Genomic DNA, 20,943 nt, shown 5'->3' on the forward strand with positions numbered 1-20,943 from the left:
GGGGGGGACTGTTTTAGACTCTACCCTTTCACTAGCTCAATGTAGAATCATGGAAAATCCCTTAATGTTTATGAACCTCAACTTTCTCATCTGCAAAGAGGGGATAATACACCCTTCCTGCATTATAGATGTGAGGATTAAACGAACATAAAGAAACCTAGAAGGTCATAGATTTTTCTCATCTTCCTTCTTCCACTTGTCTTCCCCTCACTCCCACCCAACCCCAGGAAGAAACCAGTGCGAATATCTTAGGAAAACATGAATCTCAGGATCACAGCTTTATTGTATAGATTTTCAACACAGCCATATTACAAACATTGTCAGGGAACATTTACAAGAATAAATAAGATGGACTTGCAGGGTGTAAAAAGATTACACTTCACTGTAATGTACAGTCAAAAAATATATCTGATATTCATTGACCTGACATTATTTACCTTCTGGTTTTTTAAGCTAGAATTGGAAAGGAAAAGGAAAAAAAAAAAGAACATTGACAGCACAGTGCTGGCTTTTTAAAAAAGTTGATTTATTTTGTTTTCTCTTCTCATACGTGCTTTATCTATCAAACACCCAAACTGTACAAGTGCAGGTCATTGGGATTCATGGAGGAGGCTGCAAACAGTGTGGAGACTTTGGTCTCATGCAATATCATATGCCCAGTGGATGTGAAAATGTCAGTCTCCCTCGAGTTGTGTGGGAACCCCATGATGACCCTTAGAGGGCTGTGATGGTGTCCAGTAGCCAAGGCAATGGTAGAAGCCCCAACTCTGCCTTTTATTGGCTAGTTGATTTAGGGTGGAAAAAGTGCTTCTGAGTATGATTGCCAACATGGGTTAGCCTGGATTAACTTGGGCTAGCCCAGGATCCACCTGGCAATGAAATGGATGCTCTGGGGATGATTACAATTATGTGCCAACAGAGTCACTGTGCTTTTACTTTATGCAGTCTGCTCCAACAGGCCTTGAGTGGGGAGTGGGGTAGAAGTAACCTCTGGAGACCATATGTGTGGTAAGCAAAGCCCTGCTCTGGGTCCTGCTTGGACCTTTACTAGTTCTGGCTACCACTGAAGGCTTTGTTGGCCAGTGGATCTGAAGTATGGTTGGTCTCATCACAGATCTTGGTGGGCATTGGGTCTGTGGCAAAGCAGCTATTCTCTCTGGACATTCTGGTGATAACCAGCCTGGATTAGCACTGGCTATGGGGCCAGAGCAGCATCTTCACCTGCATGGTGGGAAGACTTGGACAGGAGAGCAGGGAACTTCAACCTGCACAAACCAAACCCAGCTTTGGTTTTGTGCTCTGCAGGAATGAAGGAGTTCAAATATGGTCCCACCTGCATTAAATATCACTCATCTAGGGTGGAAGAAAGTTAAAGGTCATCTCAGCAATTCTCTTTCTTCCCTTTAAAGAGATGTCTGGCTCTGCAGGACCACTGCTCATATGGGCAGCTTATCCTCTCTGGCATATAGCAAATTCTTCCTTACAGTCATCAAACTTTACCTAGTGGTCCTAGTTTCACTCACAGGAGTGACCTGGGACTACAGAACCATGCTTGAATTTGTCCAATGATCTACAGACCTATGGAGCATATGGGCACTAGCATTCTGCCTGACCCTTTGGAAGTCTGATTTGACCTGGGATGGCACTACTTGGTTCTCAGAGCCTCTGGACTGCCCTGGTGCTTTGACCCAAGGAACATCTTCAATCGTTAATCTTCCATGGGAGAGGTGGGGGTATGGTGAGTTTGTGAGACCATCTCACAGGAGGCCTACGGATTTGTTTTCACAAGCTCAAATGCACTGAAGTGTGCTTACCCAGTTTTGCACTGCTGGCAGGTTACTTCACATTCCCTTTCCTCCCCCAAATCTAAGAATTCGACTCACCAAGGAACCATGAATTACATTAATTACCCTGAGCTCCAGGCTTTCACACCAATACCTTCCTGTCTAATGCTCTACTGCCCTCAGATGCTCATTCTCTGAACATGCCAACCAAGAATCAGGGTCCAAATCCCAACACCCAGAGAAGCTCTTGGATACAGAAGGAGATTACATGGTGATCCAGCCCCAAAGGGGTCTTACCTATAGCCTCTTTCATCCGGAGTCCTCTCACATTCCTTGTATGAGCCCCTATGGACCACCCCCAAGCTCTTACTTAGATAGCTAGGATGCCAAGCCTAGGGTCTACCATTGTGGGTGCTAATTACCCCAGAGATCTGGCCCAGAACAATCTGTTAGCACCCTGTTCCTCTTACTCCTGGGCTTGTTCACATTTCCCACAGCATTCCTCCTGATTTAGCTGGGTGCTGATGGCCTGTCTATCCCAGCAGTGACCAGATGAAGGCAAAAGGAAGGTGGCTTTCTTCATTCTTTTCTAAGGCAGTGAGGTGGAGGGGAATTATCATCTCCTTCAGTGTCTCTGGGTCGGGGTTGGACAGTTACTCCTGCTGATATGACATGGTGCCTGCATGGCTATCCTTCCCTGGGCTACCCTTCTGCTGTCTGAGCAGCCTAAGTAGACTGACACCTGTATGCACACAGCAGGATTCATGCCAGAGCTGAGGAAATGTGGACCCTGGTGAGGACACAGATTAGGAGCTGGTTTAGCAACAGCGAGCAGATGATGGATAGACATGATTTGGTTGGTCACAGGAGAATTACAGCCTTTTTTCTGAGACAGTGAAACTTATTCTAAAGTGACACCCTTGCTCCCAGTGGTCCTGGCCAGGCTTCCCTGTCCTGCTGGGCCACAGAAATGACCACTTTTCCCTGTAGTTCATGTGCATACTTGAGTGTTTCCGTTGGGTCCCAACTTCTTGGCCTTGCCTTCCTGTTTTCCTGCCCAAAGCTCTCCAAATCTGTGCCTTCTACCTTGGCCGAGGCTCCTCTTTTCACATCTTTTCCCATTAATTTGTTGGCCTAACATTCTACAGCTAAGAAATGGTCAGGATGTGATTTGAACCAAAGACTAAGCTCTTTCCACTGCCACCCCAATACCTCACCACGGGATGAACTGTCCCATAATAACCTGTTGTTCCTGGCAGCACCCCTTCCAGGGCCCTGGCATGTGGCAGGAGCCAAGTATGTGTGATTGAAGTAAAGTAAGAAGCCTTCCAGACCCCCAGCCCCTCATGTGAAGCATGTCCTTAGATTTGCCCACATTAGCAACCATGTGACTCGACCTGGACAGAGTACATCACACCTTCTCCAAGTCTCAGCCTTCAGGAATCTGCTGAGAAAGCCTGTGTGCATCTTATCCTTTCCCTTTACAGTATTATGGGCTCACCCTTCACTATGCCAGATGGACACATCCTCATCATTCTAGGATATACCAGTGGGTTCTTTCCAGCATCTAACTGGAAGAAATGAGTTGAGATCAACCCATGAACAGTGAGGTCACGGTACCCCCACACCAAAGGATCTGCCTGGGGAAGCTGAGCTGGTCTTGAGCCTGAGTCTGGAATTGGCCTCAGGAGGAAGGAAGCAGCATGGCCAGACATGGTGCCTCTCAGACTGGGATATGATTCCCTAGGGTCTGTCATAGGGAGTTGAGGGGACCAAAGCCACATGAAGGACCAGGGCACATCATTTAAAAAATACAGTCCTATTAAATCAGGCAAAATAAAGTAGAAGGCAAGTATCGCATGAATTGTTAAAGTAAAACAAGAAACTGTGGAGGAATTTTAAGCTTGTCTGATTTGGGCTTTACAAGATCCATTGGGTTATCTGTTCCACCCCAGGCTTTGCTATTATGGGTAGACCCGTGGGAAAACCTGAGACACAATGGAGGAAAAATATTGTCTTTGAAGTCAGAAGAATCAGTTTAATTCCTGGATCCCCCCTGTTCACTAACTGGGGAACTGTGGACAAGTGATTTCTCCTCTTTGAGCCTCAGTTTCCTCATCTGTAAGATGGTGACAGTTGCAAACACATCTTAGGGATGTTGGGAGAATTCAGTGAGCTCACTTGTTAAGAGTCCCCAGCACACGGTCTTCTGGTTCCATGTGAAGGCTCACAGTTGGCAGGCCACTGCTCAGGCCGCACCCAAAGAGAAAGCCAGCACTAAAAGCAATCTGATCCCTCTGTTCCCACAAAGGGAGGCCTGCTGTGGTCATCTAGAGGCTCAGAAAGGGCGAAAGGACACAATGTTGAGGCATAGCTAAGATACTGCCTAAAGCCATCTAAGCCACAAATGCATGTACCTTGGGGAGAGTTCCTAGCTTCTTCTGCACATCTCCAAACAGGGTCCATACCTAGGAGGTGGCCCTGAGGCTCTGTACTACTTGGGGGCACTTCCCTTGGCTCCCCAGAGACGAGAGGCTAGTTTTTGATGTGGAAACCCAGAGATTGATACTACTGATACGGTTTTCCTCTGAATTGTAAAAGGTAGCCCATCCTCTAAGTGGAGTGGGGTGGGAAGATACCTTGGGGGAGGTGGTGTTTTCTCTTATTTCCCAGGGAATGGATGAAGTCCAAATTCCAGGGCATTAGTGCCCCCATCCCATCCATCATGCCCTGCTACATGCATGCCATGTGCAATCTTAGGGAAGATATTCCCATCATGAGCCTTAATTTCTTCCTCTGTAAACTGGCCTAAGACCTGTTCACTGCCATGCCTTCTTTGGAGAGTAGCTGCATTTTGAGGAAAGGGGGGCGCTGAACTGGGGGAAACATCGCTGGGCCTTGTTGGGTCGATTACCCCACCATGGCCTGAGTTTTTACAACTTCCCTTATCCCTAAAGTCAAAATTTAAATTCCTACCATTTGAAATGATAGAAGCCAGTGTCATTTTTATCTGCCAGCTCTTTCACCCCTTCCAGAGCAAAATAAATCCTAGGATTTGTGTTGGATAGCCCCCCTCCCCCATTCTGCATGGATGAGCCAGGGTCTGGGCAAAGAGCATTTGATTTTCTCTGCTACAGGCTCCTTGAAGGCTGTGTGAGGGCTGGCAGGAGCAGTGGACTGGAGCCAGGGGAAGCCAGCACAACCAGTGGGAGCTGGGGCCTGGGGACCTGCTCAAGTACACCGGGGAAAGGACCCATCAAAGGAGAAGAGTGAGTTCACTGGGGGGCTCCTTTGCCTTCCTTCCCTTTGAGATGTTTCCTTTTGAACCTGCAAAGTGACAGCCCTTCTGTGATCATGTCTGGTGTCCCTGGACTTCCAGACAGCTCCAGAGCCCACGCCAATGGGAACAGTTTCTGTGGGCTCCTTTCATGTCCCATCCTCATGGGCCTGCAGTGGTCACCCTGCTCCACGGTAGAGCAGAGACCCTGAGTTTCTCACAAGAGTGGAGTCTCATGATCCACTGCATATTTTGTTCCAGCAACAAAATAATGAGCAGACAGACAAATAGATGTGATAGTAAAAAGCACACGCTTAAGGGAATGTTTTCACAGTGTCTGATGAAAGGAAAGGAGGCAGCCTCACTGGCCCCAGAGGGAGTCTTCTCTAACACTGAGCTGAGCACATCACTCAGATGCTCTCCTCGGTCTCTGTTGCCCGTAGGGGTAAGTCTGTGCTTTTGGTGGAACACTCTTCTCCCTGACCCTGGCTCATCTCCTGCTGCCCCTCCTGTCGTGCTTTGCTCCAGCTGGGCTGACCTCTCACCTGCCTGCCTCCCATCCCAAGGAGTTTTCACACCTCTTTGCCACTATACATCTTGATCCCTTGGACTGATTTCCTTTTCCTCTTTTTTCTACCTGTTGAGACTCAGCTTGAATGGGCGCTACTTCCTCTAGGAAGTCGTAGGCAGGCAGAGGGTCTCTTGCTCCCAGTTTCATATGATGCTCGTATGCTGCACCACTCCTGTACTGGGGTTCAAGCTCCCCAGTATACAGGGAACTCTTGGGGAGAAAAACTGTGCCTTATTGAATTCTGTGCTCCTTATCTCCTGTCTGGGGCCAGACCAGCCTCCACATGGAGCTTCCTAGATCCCAGGCTGCCCTGAGGCTGCCAAATACTGTGCCTCAACACCTAGTAGAGACCAAAGTAGAGCATGTCCCTGGCTTGCAGACCTCACAGCCTGAGGAAACAGGCAACTGTTTTCATTGGCCAAGAAATCAGATGGGACTAGCTTTCCTGGGGAGCTGGGAATGACTTACTAAAATATATCTGAACTACTGGGCTTCCCAGAAGAACTCGCATCAGAAAGAAAGAACTCCATTGTGGAGTTCTCTGCTCAGAAGTTTCTGGCCTTATTTTCCCTCCATAAAATAAGTGCTTTGCTGAGAAAGATGAAGGAAACAGTACAAACGGGTCTTATCACCAATATCTGCCTTTCTGGAACCCAGGATTTCATCAGTGAGGAAGATGCCTCAGTTTCCTCAATTGTAAAGTAGAGATGACAGGCTAGTAGTTCTCTCATGGGGGTTCTAGGACTGCGTGAGATGTCATAAGGAATGTGCCAAGCCCGATGTACAGTAGATGCTTAGCAAATATTGCTTCCCTGTCACTGGGTCACCCATACTTTACTTTCAATAAGATCCTAGATCCCTGGTATGATCTCCTTGGCCTATTTTAAACTAAAGCATAACTGGGCCCATGATGACCTTTTTCAAGATGTCAGCTAGGGATTTCTCTAGGAAGGAATTCAAATTTGGGGATCCAAGATTATGCACAAAGCTAGTATCATCTGCCCCATCTGAAGGGACCATCTTCAGACTAGCCTGTCGCCCTTGCTCAATGGCATCGCTGACCTAGGGTGGGATCTTTTAAGGACATTGCCAGGAAAGATTACAGGCCCAAGAGATTTGTCTTATAGTTACACACCCAAACTTCTCTCCCCCTTTTATTTTGACATAAGAGACTAAGATTTTACATGCCCAAATAAAGTTTTTTCCCTATACACTTCAGAAAATAACCAACTCTTCTCTCTCTCCTAAAGGAGGCCACCACCCAAGAGACACAAGGTCAGCCCTGCCCCCCAAGAGATGGTTCCTTTTCACAAAGACATGGAAGAGCAGCAACATTCCACACTCTCCCTCCCACTGATTACAAAAAAAGCAAAAAGAACCTTTATCAAAGGGCGTGGACACAGCGGACTGGCCAGTGAACAACAGGTCAAGGCCTAGGCTGGGGGAGGGGTTCAAAATGGTATCGGGCCAAGCCCCATGCAGGTTATGTTTGAGAATGGGGACCTCTGCTGTGGTCTCAGGAGCATCCCGAGGTCACACTGATCCAGACCGGCAGGTGTCCAATGCCAGAGATCCCTGAAGGAGCCTACAGCAGGCAGCAGAGCAGGCCCCCCCCTCCTCCAAGAACCCCATCATTTCCATGACAGCATGGAGGAGTAGAACAGATATCTCCTCTACTCTCAAGGAAAAGTGAGGCAGGGAGGTGCTGCTGAGGCTGTCACTCCCCAATGCTCACACAGTCAGCTTGCCATGAGATTCACAAACTCGAACAAAAGCAAGAGGTCTGGGAACCAAAAAAATCCAGGGCCTCGTCATGGGTGCACGTGTGCATGGGCCCATGGCTGTGGCTGGTTGGGTGTGGAAGGGAAGTCTGGGCCTTTCAGAGCAGCATCCCCACAGCTACAGGAGACCCTCAGAAGGTGCAGGGCCCACCACGGAACACGGACCACCAGTCTTCTCCTTGGAGTTGGGCAGGGGGCCGCCTCTTAGCCCCTGAGCCCAGTCACTGCCATTCACAGAAAAGGGGGCTTGGCTGCAGCAGCCTCTGGGCTCCGGCAGATTCCCCATCCCATTGGGCTAAAAGGAGCTTAAATATTCCAGTGCCACCTCGTATACAAATTTATACTGTTCCTGAGAGGGGGAGAGGCAAAGAGGAAGCAGAGGAGGCAAGAGAAGGGAAAAAAAGGAAAGGAGAAATGGATTTAGGTTAGAGACACAGATTTTGGAAGACACTTTATCTACATCCATACTAACAGTTGACTCAAAATTATCCATGTAATTATCTGTATCTGGACATCCCCCCAAGTTGTGCCCCGGGCCTGTTCACACCCACGCTTTCCCAGATGCCCAACGGGATCATTCTCTTCTTTTTCCCTGTTTTGGACACTAGTGCTTCTCAGACTGAAAGATGCATATGAAGCACCCAAGAATCTTTCTAAAATGCAAACTCTGGGTAAATCTGGAGTGGCTTTAGATTCTGTGTTTCTAACAAGTGCCTAGATGATGCTGACACTGCTGGTCTATGGATGAGAATCTAAGTAGGACCGTGCTTTGATTAGGTTAAGACTCTTCTATCAAAGTTCCCTGTGTATGGTCTGTTCCCATCACTGCACCAGGCCTTATGATCTGGGGTCTGCCTGCTCACGTACTTTCCATCGCTTTCTCCACAGTGTCCAAGCCCTGTGCTTACACCGTGCAATTCACATAGGTCAATTAGAATAGGACTGGACTGAATTGAAAATATAATTCACACTCCACTAATCCAGAATCCCTTCCCCTAAGCCTGAATTAGCGATATGAGGATTAGTGTGTCAGGATTAATATTTGGACTGCCCTGCAGGAGAAGGAAGTTTGTGTGGTTGCAAGGGATGCGAGCAGAGCAGATAACTGTGCAAAGGGTGTAGACTGTAAGGGCTCACTAAGCGCCCTGCTGTTGGGTGTTTTTACTCTCTGATGCTATTTTCTCCAGGTCAGGGGAATTAGGGCCAGCCCCCAGACTGTGGAAGAAGGTTCTTGGGACACTCACCAGGGTCTCCACCATGTTGGACTTGTTGTTACGTAGTGTTTTCACAATGTGGAACACGTCAATGATGTTTTGCTGCTGGATCATCTCACACACGCTGCAGATGGCACAGAAGGTTCCGCTGCGGCCGCCCCCATTTCTACACACAGAGTGAAGAGGTGAGCTATATTCCTGGGCACCCTCCCAGCACCTGTTCATCCTAAAGCCACATCAGCAGTAGTGGGGGAGTGGCTGCCCCAGCAAATGCAAGGTCTGGCTATGGTGAAAGCCTTAGCGGTGTCAGTCCTACTGGTGCCATGAGCCTGCTTTGTTTGACCTTGAACGAGCTGTTCCCTGTTCATATAATGGAGGGGCTGGACTAGATGCTCTTTGAGAATTCAATTAGCTGGATGTTTCTTTGGTTCTATGAGCATGTGAAAGTCATACATGGTACACTGACCCAAACAGTGTGACAGACAGTGTGTCTCTGTAGATGTGGTGCCTGTATCCTTGTTCAAAAGGAGGATCTGGGTCCACCTACACATCCAGTGAACACAGGGGAAGGTTCCAGGTGGTTTTAATCCTAGTTCTTCCCCTCCACTAAGGATAGAAACTCCAGAGACATCACTGTTAGCTTCAGGTCAGCCAGTCTAGGTTTAGGGGTGGGGCTGGGTGGGTCTGAAATGCTCTATTTTGAGATGATAGGTCTCTGGACATCCTGGTTGAAGCAAGACCCTGTCGATCTGGAGAGTCGAGCTAGAGGGCTCCCAGCAGGGTCATCTCTCTGTCCCTCCTTTCTGGTGCTCCATAATTCATGTTCATGAAAATGCCCCTCCAACTATTTACAGAAAGTCCCTTTAGGAAACTACCTGATTCAGAAATCCTGGGCACGTTGCCAAGAGCAACTAATGATTTCATGTAATGGCCTGTGTCTAAAGAACATCTGGATGGAAACTAAGGCACTTGATTTCCCAGATGTTTTATGTATAGGACACCCAATGAGCAGATGTTTCAAGTACAGACAGTTGCCCTCCATTCACTGGCCATTGCATTTTGATGTCTCTTTGGTATCTCTGGCCTCCAAGGATGCCAAGGTCCCTGTTGATAGGAGGACATGCCTATGCTTTCCTTCAGTTCAAACTGCTGGTCACCTTGGCTAGGGGCGATATGGATAAAAAGGTACTCCTGCAAAAAAGCAGGCTGAAAAAAATCACATGGCAAAGAGTAGGAAGGGATTCCCCTAGAGGGAGTGTTCAGTACTTTCTGAAGCAAGAACAACAGAGTCCAAGAGAAAGAGGTAAGTGGGCACAGGAATCCAAGGGTCTGATGGAGTGAGACTCTGATGTGATGGTAATGACTCTGTGCTAAAGGTGAGACCACCTGAGTGTGTGAGAGGAATGTGGAAGGGGCAAGGGTGAATTGGCAGGGAACCAGCTGCCAGTTTCTGGGATGTGGGTAGAACTAGCTTGGTTTGGCTGATGTCACCCATCAACATGACACTGACACCTCACAGCATCTTCCTGAACCCCAGTTTGTGATTTGCATCCTTTGAGAAAAAAAGGATTGTTATAGGTGGTGGCCTTAAGTCGTGTGTTGTGTGTGTGTGTGTGTGTTTGTGTGTCTGTGTGTCTGGTTTTCCTGACATGTGCATACACCACCTATTTGAAAGAGGGGAACAATGAACAATAGCTGGTTTTGAAAAGACTGAACTTGATTCTGAAGTCAGTAAGGTGTTTTCAATGGGCTCCAGACATATTTACTCTAAAAAGGGAAGAGCTCGCTCCCATCTCCTCTGACACATTTTAAGAGAGTTGAGTCCTCTCAGTCACTTTCCCCCAACCCTCCACGTTCTGAGCAGCAAAGGGAATAGTTGCCAGTCATATGTTCCACACATGGCTGTTACAGCTACAGAGGTGCTCTGGGTCCGAGATCTTTGCAGAATCCTTCTCGGAGGTCCCTCTATATTCTTAGGGTAGACTCCAACACAGGCTCTGAAGTAACTGTCTTTATAATATTTGCATATTTGCTACCATGATGTCATGAATCTGTATGTTGGAAGATAACTTGTGTTTGTTCTCTAAATATTTAATGACAAAGCACGATAGGGTCTTAAGATGACCTATTTTAACATATGCACTGGGCAGATGAGGTAACTGAAGCTCACTCAGTTAACTAACTTTCTTGATGACAGCCTGTCAGCCACAGTCCCCTAAGGGTCCTGACCTCCACCTGGCATTATGACATCAAGGTCTATTTGGGAAACTGTGCCCCAGCTTTGCCCATTCTGAGATAGGTGGTAAAGGTTACAGTGTATCCCAGTAATGGACATATCAGCACAGCTGTGAGCCCACTGTGCCATGGGAAACAGTGTTTCCAGGGCCCTTCACACCCATCGATCAACCCCTCAGGGGCATTGCCTTCCCTTCAGGCTCTCTGTGTCCCTGTGTTCCCAGTATGCCCATAGCAAGAGATGCCCCTGAAGGAGGACATGGCTGATGAGTCCTTTGGTTTACTCAGAGGCAGTGTGGGTTAACAGCATATTGACTTGCATGTCGGTGGATTCAGATCAAAGCTCCTCACTTAACTACCCAATCTCTCACCCCTTCTGTGCCTCAGTTTTTCACTATAGCATGGTAATATCTACCTTGTAGATGGTATTTTAATTTTAAAATTCATTTAAAATATCTGGCATCAAACTCAATCAACACATGCCCTTTCTTCTTTTCCTCCTTTAGGAAATAATTGGAGGATCTAGTCAGTGGAACCCACTCTGTCCTAGCTTTCTAGTGACTAAGAGGACACATCATGCCTCTTGTTGGGGATTGGGACTTCTCTCCCCATTAAGAGTGATATGGATGGGCACCTGGGTGGCTCAGTCAGTGTCCGACTTCAACTCAGGTCATGATCTCGCGGTTTGTGAGTTGGAGCCCTACATCGGGCTCTGTGCTGACAGCTCAGAGCCTGGAGCCTGCTTCAGATTCTGTGTCTCCTCCTCTCTCTGTCCCTCCCATGCTCATGCTGTCTCTCTCTGTCTCTGTCTCTCAATAATAAATAAACATTAAAAAATTAAAAAAGAGTGATATGGAGTGGACTGCCCACTCCCTATGTCTATGAAAGTTTACCAGGTTCTGTATCAATGACGTGTCACATAATCTTAATTCACGACAACAAACTGGCAACCCCAGTCCATGAAAGGTTATATTTCCTTGAACACCTGCCCCTTGGCCTTTGAGAGATGTTGAGAGGTGGTATGGCCAGGCGTGCCTGTGGCTGGTGTTTGTGGGCAGTGGCATCCTCAAGGATAGACGCCCTGTCACCACCACCCTGCTGCCCAGAGGCCCCACCACGGTACTCACAGGCAGTGGACCACGGTGCGGCCCTCCCTCCCATCATACTGCTCTTGCCACTTCTCTAGCCGGCGGACCACTTTGAGCAGAGAGCGCTTGGAGGGGGGCGTGTCACGGTAGGCGGGCCAGCCAATGTACTGGAGGTGCTGGACTATGCGGTACCCATCCTGAGGCTGAAAGCGGAGAAGCTGTTAGGGCTGTGCTTCTGGGGATGCAGACCCTTCAGTTACCCTGGGGGCTGCAGCATTGCAGTGGAAGACAGACTAAATGGGCTGTATGCCATGTCATCACAGTCTGTCTCTCCCCATTCTCATCCTTACACCTTTGTGCACACTAATTCTCCTGCCATGACTTCCCTGCATGCCCCTCTACCTGCAAAACTACTCAGTTTCCAAAACCCAATTCAAATGTCCCTTTCTATAGGAAAAGCCTTCCCTGACTCACCCCACTGGGCAGAATTTGTCTCTCTCCCTGAGGTTCACGTGCCAGGACATATCTCATGTTCCCACTGGACAGTGAACTGAGGAAGAGACACAGTTCTGTTCACCCCAGGGCCCCAGTAAAGACCAAAGTCTTCATTATCCATTTCATAGACTACTGATCTGCCCTTCCCACCCAATACTTCTCTACCTAGCCAGTGAATTTCCCCATGGAAGCAACTAATTATTTTTCACCTTGGTGTTCTTCAGGTCTAGCCCAAAGCCTACTGGATCCAATCAAAGGCTGCATCAACTCATGCCAACATAGTGTGACACAGCGGGGAAGCACTAATTCCTGAGAAGTTTTGACTACACGGCAGCAAGTGTGTTGGAAACAGGCAGATGGCAGGCTGGGTGTCTCCCCATGCATGTCTGAGTGCTGGAGCCATGGTTGGGTCTGGAGCCGGAATCGGCAGAGGCACTGCTTCCCCAAAGTTGGGATTATCAGGAGAGTACAGCACAGACTCCTGGCTGGTGTGTGTCATCTTCTCCCACTAGCCCTCATCTGTTTTGGGGTGGGGGAGCAGCACAGGAAGTGATAGTGGACATCCACTTACCCGAGCCATGTTACAGATGCGGAATATTCTGTGGATGATGTCCTCATCGATGTCTGCAGACACGAACTCCACCTGGATGGGCCCATAGCATCCAGAGGTCTTCTCAGGCCAGTACTGCATACAGAGCTGGGGCAAGGGAGAGATCAGAGGGAGAGGTCAAGGAGGGGTGGGGGGGGCTGATCTCATTTACCACCAAGCCTTTCTTATTGCCTTCAGGAAACACTGGCTAGAAGTATTAGAGTATTAGGTGGGAAATGGTGATCCTGCCTGTGATCTTTCCTATTTTTCTGGAATTGAGTTAGAACCTACAGCTGAGAGCAAAAGGCAATGCAATGGTTGCCCTTTAACCAGACAGTGGCTTTCAGCCAGAAGTTGTTTTGTCAGCTAAGGGACATTTGGCAGTGTCTGGAGACACTTTTGATGGTCACACCTGGGGGTTGCTATGGGCATTTAGTGCATAGAGGCCAGGATGCTGCTAACCATCCTACGGTGTGCATGATTGTTCCTGAGTGCGATCTGGCCCCACATATCAATAGAGCAGAGATTGAGAAACCCTAGTCTGAGATCCTAAATTGTTCCCTATGTTTATAGTGCCATCAAGGAGAGACAGATAATTTATTCCCTGGTATCTGTGGAGCTGTTACGTGACTTTAGTTGGGAAAAGAATATTCAGGTAGGTGGCGGGTATTGTGGCTCAGAGAGGCACAAAGCTTCCTCAAATCCCCAGTTTCTAAGGGGCATGGAGATGGACCCTGTCCAGGTCTACAGGCCCATGGTTGGGGCTCAGATGGAAGCTAAGATTGCAGCTGCAGGCTTGTTGGGGACCACTCCACTGTGGACAAAGAGGTCATTTGTTAGACCATTGGCAAGGTATTGGAAAATGTACCCGAGGCTCATAAAGACCCACCATGTCTTCTGAGAGCGGGTTGGGATCAAGTCTTTCATCAGTGGGGTCTGCCACAGCCTACATCGAGCTTGTAGACAAGGAGCTAGATTGACAGGTGACCCATGGGACTCCGATGGCCCCCTACAGCCACCACGGATGCAGGATTTTCATGGAAACAGTCCTTCTCCCTTTTGTTGAGAGAGAACAGCCAACTCTCCCTGGGCAGTCATGTGCAAAAACATCTTTTATTCTATTCTTCCTCCAGAACTAGAACCAGAATGGAAGAGCAGGGAGGAAGGAGGATGTAGGAGAGAGAAAAGAACCCGACCTCCAGATTGGGAATAACATGTTCAAATGATGGCCTACAGGCTAAACCTGGCCAGTTGGCTGAATTTGTAAATACAGTTTTATTGAAACACATCCATAATTACTAATTTACATATTGTCTATGGTTGTTGTCAAGCCACAATGGCAGATTTGAGTAGTTGAGAATACCCTGCATAACCTAAAATAGACTTCAAAACCTCAAATATTTCCTTTTTTGTCCTTTATAGAGAAAGTTTGCCAACTCTTGACCTTCATTGTTGTTCTAAGGATAAAGGAGATGATACATGTGAAGAAAGCCCTCAGCACCGTGCCAGGCGTGGAATAAGCATCTGCTAAATTCCAGTGATTTGCATTATTCCGGAACCTATCAGTATCCAGCAAACACAACCACCATAATAATAGCTAACCTATACGTTTGAAGTACTCTTTTTATCATTTCCTTTAAATAGCCAAGACTAGCAAGGCTAGGTTTCACAATGCAATGGTGCCTTGCTTTCCCATCCCCACTGCAGGTTAATTGAGCATATTCAGTGTGTGTGTGTGTGTGTGTGTGGCGGTGGTGGAGGGGGTGGGACAGTTATCTGCTGAGCTGTGCAATAATGACAAATCCATAATTTGAACTTCATTTCTCTTTGCCATTGGCTCTTCTGGCTTGCAACCTTCACAGTAATGAGGGACTAGTAGAGATAAGTTGGTGGCTGGCCAAAGAAATCAGAATTAATCAGAACTGCCCATTAAAAAAAATAATAACCTTTATCACTTGCATTGAATTGAGTCTTGCCAGAGGTTGGCTGTGATCCTGACATGAGGTACATGGGTCCCAGGCTTCAGAGAAAGTCTATTACCCCCAATATTTTCAGTCCAGAGAGAAGGTGGAATGATTTGTCTCTTTTAATAAGATTTCCAGACCAATTTCTCAAGCTAATAGGTTCTACTGTGCCTCAAACAAGACTCCTATATTTTGGGACACCTCTCTACATTTGATTTTCCAGGTCACTTTCCCATAATGCCCAGAGGGCTGGGGAAGGTTGCAGGGTCCTTCTAATCCTAAATCGGAGCCATCCTGTCACTTAAGGTCCTTAATTTGTGAGACCACAGCAGCACCGTGACATCCAGCTGGGTGATGTGTGGGCACATGTGGTGTTTGAGCTGCCAAACATCATCAGGTCTCCCCACAGCCCAGTATGTCGCACATAATCCAGCCATGGGAAGCAGGAGAAAGAAGAGAGGAAGCCAGTGTTCAGTTCCCAGTGACCTTTTAGGGCTCGGAAAGGATTCTACCAACAAGAATGTCCTCTTTTGTTTAGCTCAAGGCTGTCCTGGTGTCCAAGTGGTGGGATGGTGCCTCAGTACTCGTACTGCCATTTAGGTCTATGTACGCTGTGTAGCAAAATGTAGTGGGGCTCCCACTTGAAGTGCTCTGGGTTCAAATCCCAGCCCTGATGCCTTCCAGCTGAGAAACTTGGCCAAATCTTTTAGCTTCTCTGGGTTGTGAGTGGCTGGGAATCATAATGTGTTACTTATCACGGGATATTTAGTGAATATTTAATAAATGTGAGCTATATAGTTAGCAGGCTGTGTGTGTGTGTGGGGGGGGGTGGTTATTCAAAACAAGAGGGATAAACTGAGGGTTTTATTTCCCCCTCTACTTAGTATCCTTTATGAAAATTTCTCCTTAGGATAATAGCCATACGACTGCCCTTGTGAAAATTCCTGATCAGCCAGCTTGGGGTAGCAGTGGGGTGGGCAGTATCCTGGGCATGGGGACACTGCTCTACATGTCAAAGGAGAGAGAGCTGTGGGTTGTTATTAAAAGGGATCTGGGAGATGACAAAGTTTGGGAGCATAGGAGAGCCAGTGAAAGGGTGGAAGGTGGATCACTGTTTCATGTAACCCCCCAAACTCCTAAATATTCAGTAAATTGATAACATGTACAGTGCTCAATGCACATGGATTTCTTGTAGAAACCAGTGAAGAATTGAACTTTGCTCCCTGGGAAACATGGAAATGGAGCAGAGGCCACATATGTGAACTGAGGAACCTGAGCGTGAGCACGTAAATACCAGTGATTTACAGAACTCTTGGGGAGGGAGGCTTATGGTTTCTTTTTTTTAAGCTAACAATTAGTATTTTATTATTTAAAAATTTCTTATTTTAATTAGCATTAGTTAACATAGTGTTCTGTGAGTTTCAGGTGTATGGTATGGTGGTTCTGCTCTTCTATCCATCACCCAGTGCTCATTATGACGAGTGTACTCCTTAATCCCCATCACTTATTTCAACCATCCCTTCACCCTTCTGCCCTCTGGTGACCATCAGTTTGTTCTCTGTAGATAAGAGTCTGCTTCTTGATTTGTCTTTCTTCGTTTTTTCCTTTTGCTGGTGTGTTTTTCTTCTTAAATTCCACATGTGAGTGAAGTCATATGGCAATTGTCTTTCTCTGACTTATTTCACTTAGCATAATACTCTGTAGCTCCATCCATGTTGTTGCAAACGGCAAGATTTCATTCTTTTTTATGGCTGGATAATATTCCATTGTGTGTGTATGTGTGTGTGTACACACACCACATGCTTATCCATTCTTCAATCGATGGAAACATTATTGGCTACTGCAAATAATGCTGCTGTAAACATAGGGGTGCATGTATCCTTCTGAATGGGTGTTTTTATAGTTTTTGGGTAAATACCCAGTAGAGCGATTGCTGGATCATAAGACAGTTCTATTTTTAAGTTTCTGAGGAAAATCCATACTATTTCCCACAGTGGCTGCACTAGTATGTATTCCAACAGTGCAAGAGGGTTCTCCTTTCTCCACATTCTCAGCAACATCTGTTGTATCTTGAGTTCTTGATTTTTTCCATTCTGACAGGTGTGAGGTGTAGCTCATGGTAGTTTGGTTGGTATTTCTCTGATGATAAGTGACAATGAGTGTCTTTTCATGTATCTGTTGGCCATCTGGATGTCTTCTTTGGAGATATGTCTGTTCATGTCTTCTGCCCATTTTTAAATTGGATTATTGTTTTTGGGGGGTTGGGTTTTCTAAATTCTTTTTTTTTTTTTTACATATTTTTTTTTCAACGTTTTAAATTTATTTTTGGGACAGAGAGAGACAGAGCATGAACGGGGGAGGGTCAGAGAGAGAGGGAGACACAGAATCGGAAGCAGGCTCCAGGCTCTGAGCCATCAGCCCAGAGCCTGACGCGGGGCTCGAACTCATGGACCGCGAGATCGTGACCTGGCTGAAGTCGGATGCTTAACCGACTGCGCCACCCAGGCGCCCCTAAATTCTTTACATGTTTTGGATACTAATTCTTTATTGGGTATGTAATTTGCATGTATCTTCTCTAATCCCATTGGTTGCCTTTTAGTTTTGTTGATTGTTTCCTTCCCTGTGCAGAAGCCTTTTATTTTGATGTAGCCCCAATAGTTAATTTTTGCTTTTGTTTGCCTTGCCTCAGGAGATATATCTAGAAAGAAGTTACAGTTGATGTCAAATAAGTTGTTTGTGTTCTCCCTTAAGATTTTTATGGTTTCCTGCCTCACATTTAGATATTTACTCCATTTTGAATTTATTTTTGTGTATGGTGTAAGAAAGTGGTCCAGTTTCATTCTTCTGCATGTTGCTGTCCAGTTTTCCCAACACCATTTGCCAAAGAGACTTTTTCCCATTGGATATTCTTTCCTGCTTTGTTGAAGATCAATAGACCATATAGTTGTGGGTTTATTTCTGGATAGTCTATTCTATTCCATTTATCTGTGTATCTATTTTTATATAAGTTCCATACTGTTTTGATTATTACAGCTTTGTTTATAACTTAAAGTCCAGAGTTGTGATGTCCCCAGCTTTGCTTTGCTTTTTCAAGACCGCTTTGGCTATTTGGGTGGAGTCTTTTGTGGCTCCATACAAATTTTAGGATTGTTTGCTCTAGTTCTGTGAAAACTGCTGTTGGTACTTTGATAGGGATTGCATTAAATATGTACATTGCTTTGGATAATATAGATGTTTTAACAATAATTGTTTTTCCAATCCATGAGCATGGAATGTTTTTCCATTTCTTTGTGTCAGTTTCTTTCATGACTGTTTTATAGTTTTCGGAGTACAGCTCTTTCAGCTCTTTGGTTAGATTCATTCCTAGGTATCTTATTGTTTTGGGTGCAATTGTAAATGGGATTGTTTTCTTAATTTTTTTCTGCTGCTCCATTATTGGCATATAGTAATGCAAGGGATTTCTGTACATTGATTTTGTATCCTGTGATTTTACTGAATTTTTAAATCAGTTCTAGTAGTTTTTGGTGGGGTCTTTTGGGTTTTCTATATATCATATCATGTCATCTGCAAATAGTGAAAGTTTTCCTTCTTCCTTACTGATCTGAATGCCATTTCCTTTTGTTGTCTGATTGCTGTGGCCAGGACTTACAGTCCTACACTGAATAAAATGGTGAGAGTGGACCTCCTTGTGTTGTTCCTGGCCTTAGGGGAAAAGCTCTCAGGTTTTTCCCACTGAGGATGATGTTATCTATGGGTTTTTCAAATAAGGCCTTTATGATGTTAAGGTATGTTCTCTCTAAACCTACTTTGTTGAGGGTTTTAATTATGAATGGATGTGATACTTATCAAATGCTTTTTCTGTGTCTATTGAAATGCTCAAATAAACTGAGGGTTGATGGGGGGTGGGAGGGAGGGGAAAGTCAGTGATGGGCAATGAGGAGGGCACCTGTTGGGATGAGCACTGGGTGTTGTATGGAAATCAATTTGACAATAAATTTCATATTAAAAAAATGGTCATATGGTTCTCATCCTTTCTCTTATTGATCACATCAATTGACTTGTGAATATTATACCATGTTTGCAACCCGGGATTAAATCTCGCTTGATCGTGGTAAATGATTTTTTAATGTATTATCAGACGCAGTTTGCTAGTAGTATTTTGTTGAGGATTTTGGCATCTATGTTAATTAGGGATATTGGCCTGTAGTTCTTTTTTTTAGTGGAGTCTTTATCTGGTTTTGGTATCAGTTTAATACTGGCCTGATAGGATGAATTTGGAAGTTTTCCTTTCCTTTCTTCCTTTCCTATTTTTCTGAAAAGTTTAAGAAGAGTAAGTACATTCCTTTAAACATTTGGTAGAATGGACTTGTGTTTGTTGGTAATGTTTTGATTACTGATTCAATTTCTTTGCTGGTCTGTTCAAATTTTCTATTTCTTCTTTCAGTTTTGGGTTTCTAGGAATTTATTCATTTCTTCTAGGTTGTCCAATTTGTTGGCATATAGTTTTTCATAATATTCTGAGTGTATGTCTGTCGTATGTATGTTTGTTATTTCTACTCTCATTTCTGATTTTATTTATTTGGGTCCTTTATTTCCCTTGATAAGTCTGGCTAGAGGTTTATTGATTTTATTGATTTTTTTCAAAGAACTAGATCCTGGTTTCATTGATCTGTTCTATTGCTTTTTTTTTGTTTTTGTTTTTAGTTTCTGTATCATTTATTTCTGCTGTAATCTTTATTATTTCCTTCCTTCTGATGTTTTAGGTTTAATTTGCTCTTTTTCTAGTTGCTTTAAGTGTGAGTTTAACTTTTTGAGATTTTTCTTGCTTCTTGAGATAAGTCTAGCTTGCTATAAACTTCCCTCTTAGAACTGCTTTTGAAGTATCCCAAAGGTTTTGGACCATTATGTTTTCATTTTGTTTCAGTGTACTTTTTGATTTCTTCTTTGATTTGTTGGTTGACTCATTCATTGTTTTATTAGTATGTTATTTGACCTCCATGTATTTGTGATATTTCCAGATTTTTACTTGTGGTTGACGTAGTTTCATAGCATTGTGGTCAGAAAAGATGCATGGCAGGACTTTTACCTTCTTGAATTTTTTGAGTATGGTTTTGTGGGCTAATATGTGATCTATTCTGGAAATGTTCTACATGTATTTGAAAAGAATGTGTATTCTGCTGTTTTAGAATGGAATGTTCTGAATATATCTGTTAAATCCATCTGTTCCAGTATGTCATTCAAAGCTATTGTTTCCTTCTTGATGTTTGTTTAGATCTGTCCACTGATGTAAGTGGGGGATGTTAAAGTCCCCTACTATTATTTTATTATTATCAATTATTTCCTCTATATTTGTTATTAACTGTTTTATGTATCTGGGTGCTCCCACATTGAGCATGTATATTTATAATTGCTATATCTTCTTGTTAAATCGTCTCTTTTATTATTATATAGTGTCTCTTCTTTGTCTCTTGTTATAGTCTTTGTGTTAATGTCCATATTGTCCAAAGTAAGTATTGCTACTCTGGCTTTCTTTTGACATCCACTTGCATGATAGATGTTTCTCCATCCCCTCACTTTGAATCTGCTGGTGTCTTTAGCTCTAAAATGAATCTCTTATAGGCACTTTTTATCCACTCTGTTACCCGTGTCTTTTGATTGGAGCATTTAGTCCATTTACATTCAAAGTAATTACTGATATGTATTTATTGCCATTTTATTACTTGTTTTGTGTTTTTTTCTGAAAATTTTCTCTGCTCTTCGTGTTTTGCTTATTTTCATTAGTGACAATTTAGATTTCTTTCTCTACTCTTTATAGGTTTATTAGTGGTTTTTGATATAGTTACATTAGGTTTGTATACAGCTTCTGCATATAGCAGTCTGTATTAAGTTGATGGTCATTTAAGTTTGAATCCATTCTTTTCCTTCTTCCCCACGTTTCAGGTATA

At 44.9% G+C, this 20,943-nt stretch overlaps 1 protein-coding gene across 16 annotated transcripts in view; it reads right to left on the reverse strand.

Annotated features, from left to right (window-relative positions):
• Positions 1-248: 248 nt before the first annotated feature.
• Positions 249-20,943, reverse strand: part of PTPRT (protein tyrosine phosphatase receptor type T) — a 1,082,577-nt gene continuing 1,061,882 nt past the window's right edge. For all 16 annotated transcript variants that reach the window (XM_058685649.1, XM_058685643.1, XM_058685647.1 and 13 more), the window contains 4 exons: positions 13,017-13,142; positions 11,990-12,153; positions 8,658-8,793; positions 249-7,762 (listed from right to left, as the gene is read on the reverse strand). In XM_058685649.1, coding sequence (XP_058541632.1) covers positions 7,709-7,762; positions 8,658-8,793; positions 11,990-12,153; positions 13,017-13,142 — 480 coding nt within the window. In that variant the 3' untranslated portion in view covers positions 249-7,708. The remainder of the gene's footprint in view (positions 7,763-8,657; positions 8,794-11,989; positions 12,154-13,016; positions 13,143-20,943) is intronic.

Source organism: Neofelis nebulosa, chromosome 9 (assembly GCF_028018385.1).
Source record: "Neofelis nebulosa isolate mNeoNeb1 chromosome 9, mNeoNeb1.pri, whole genome shotgun sequence".
Classification (NCBI taxonomy): domain Eukaryota; kingdom Metazoa; phylum Chordata; class Mammalia; order Carnivora; family Felidae; genus Neofelis; species Neofelis nebulosa.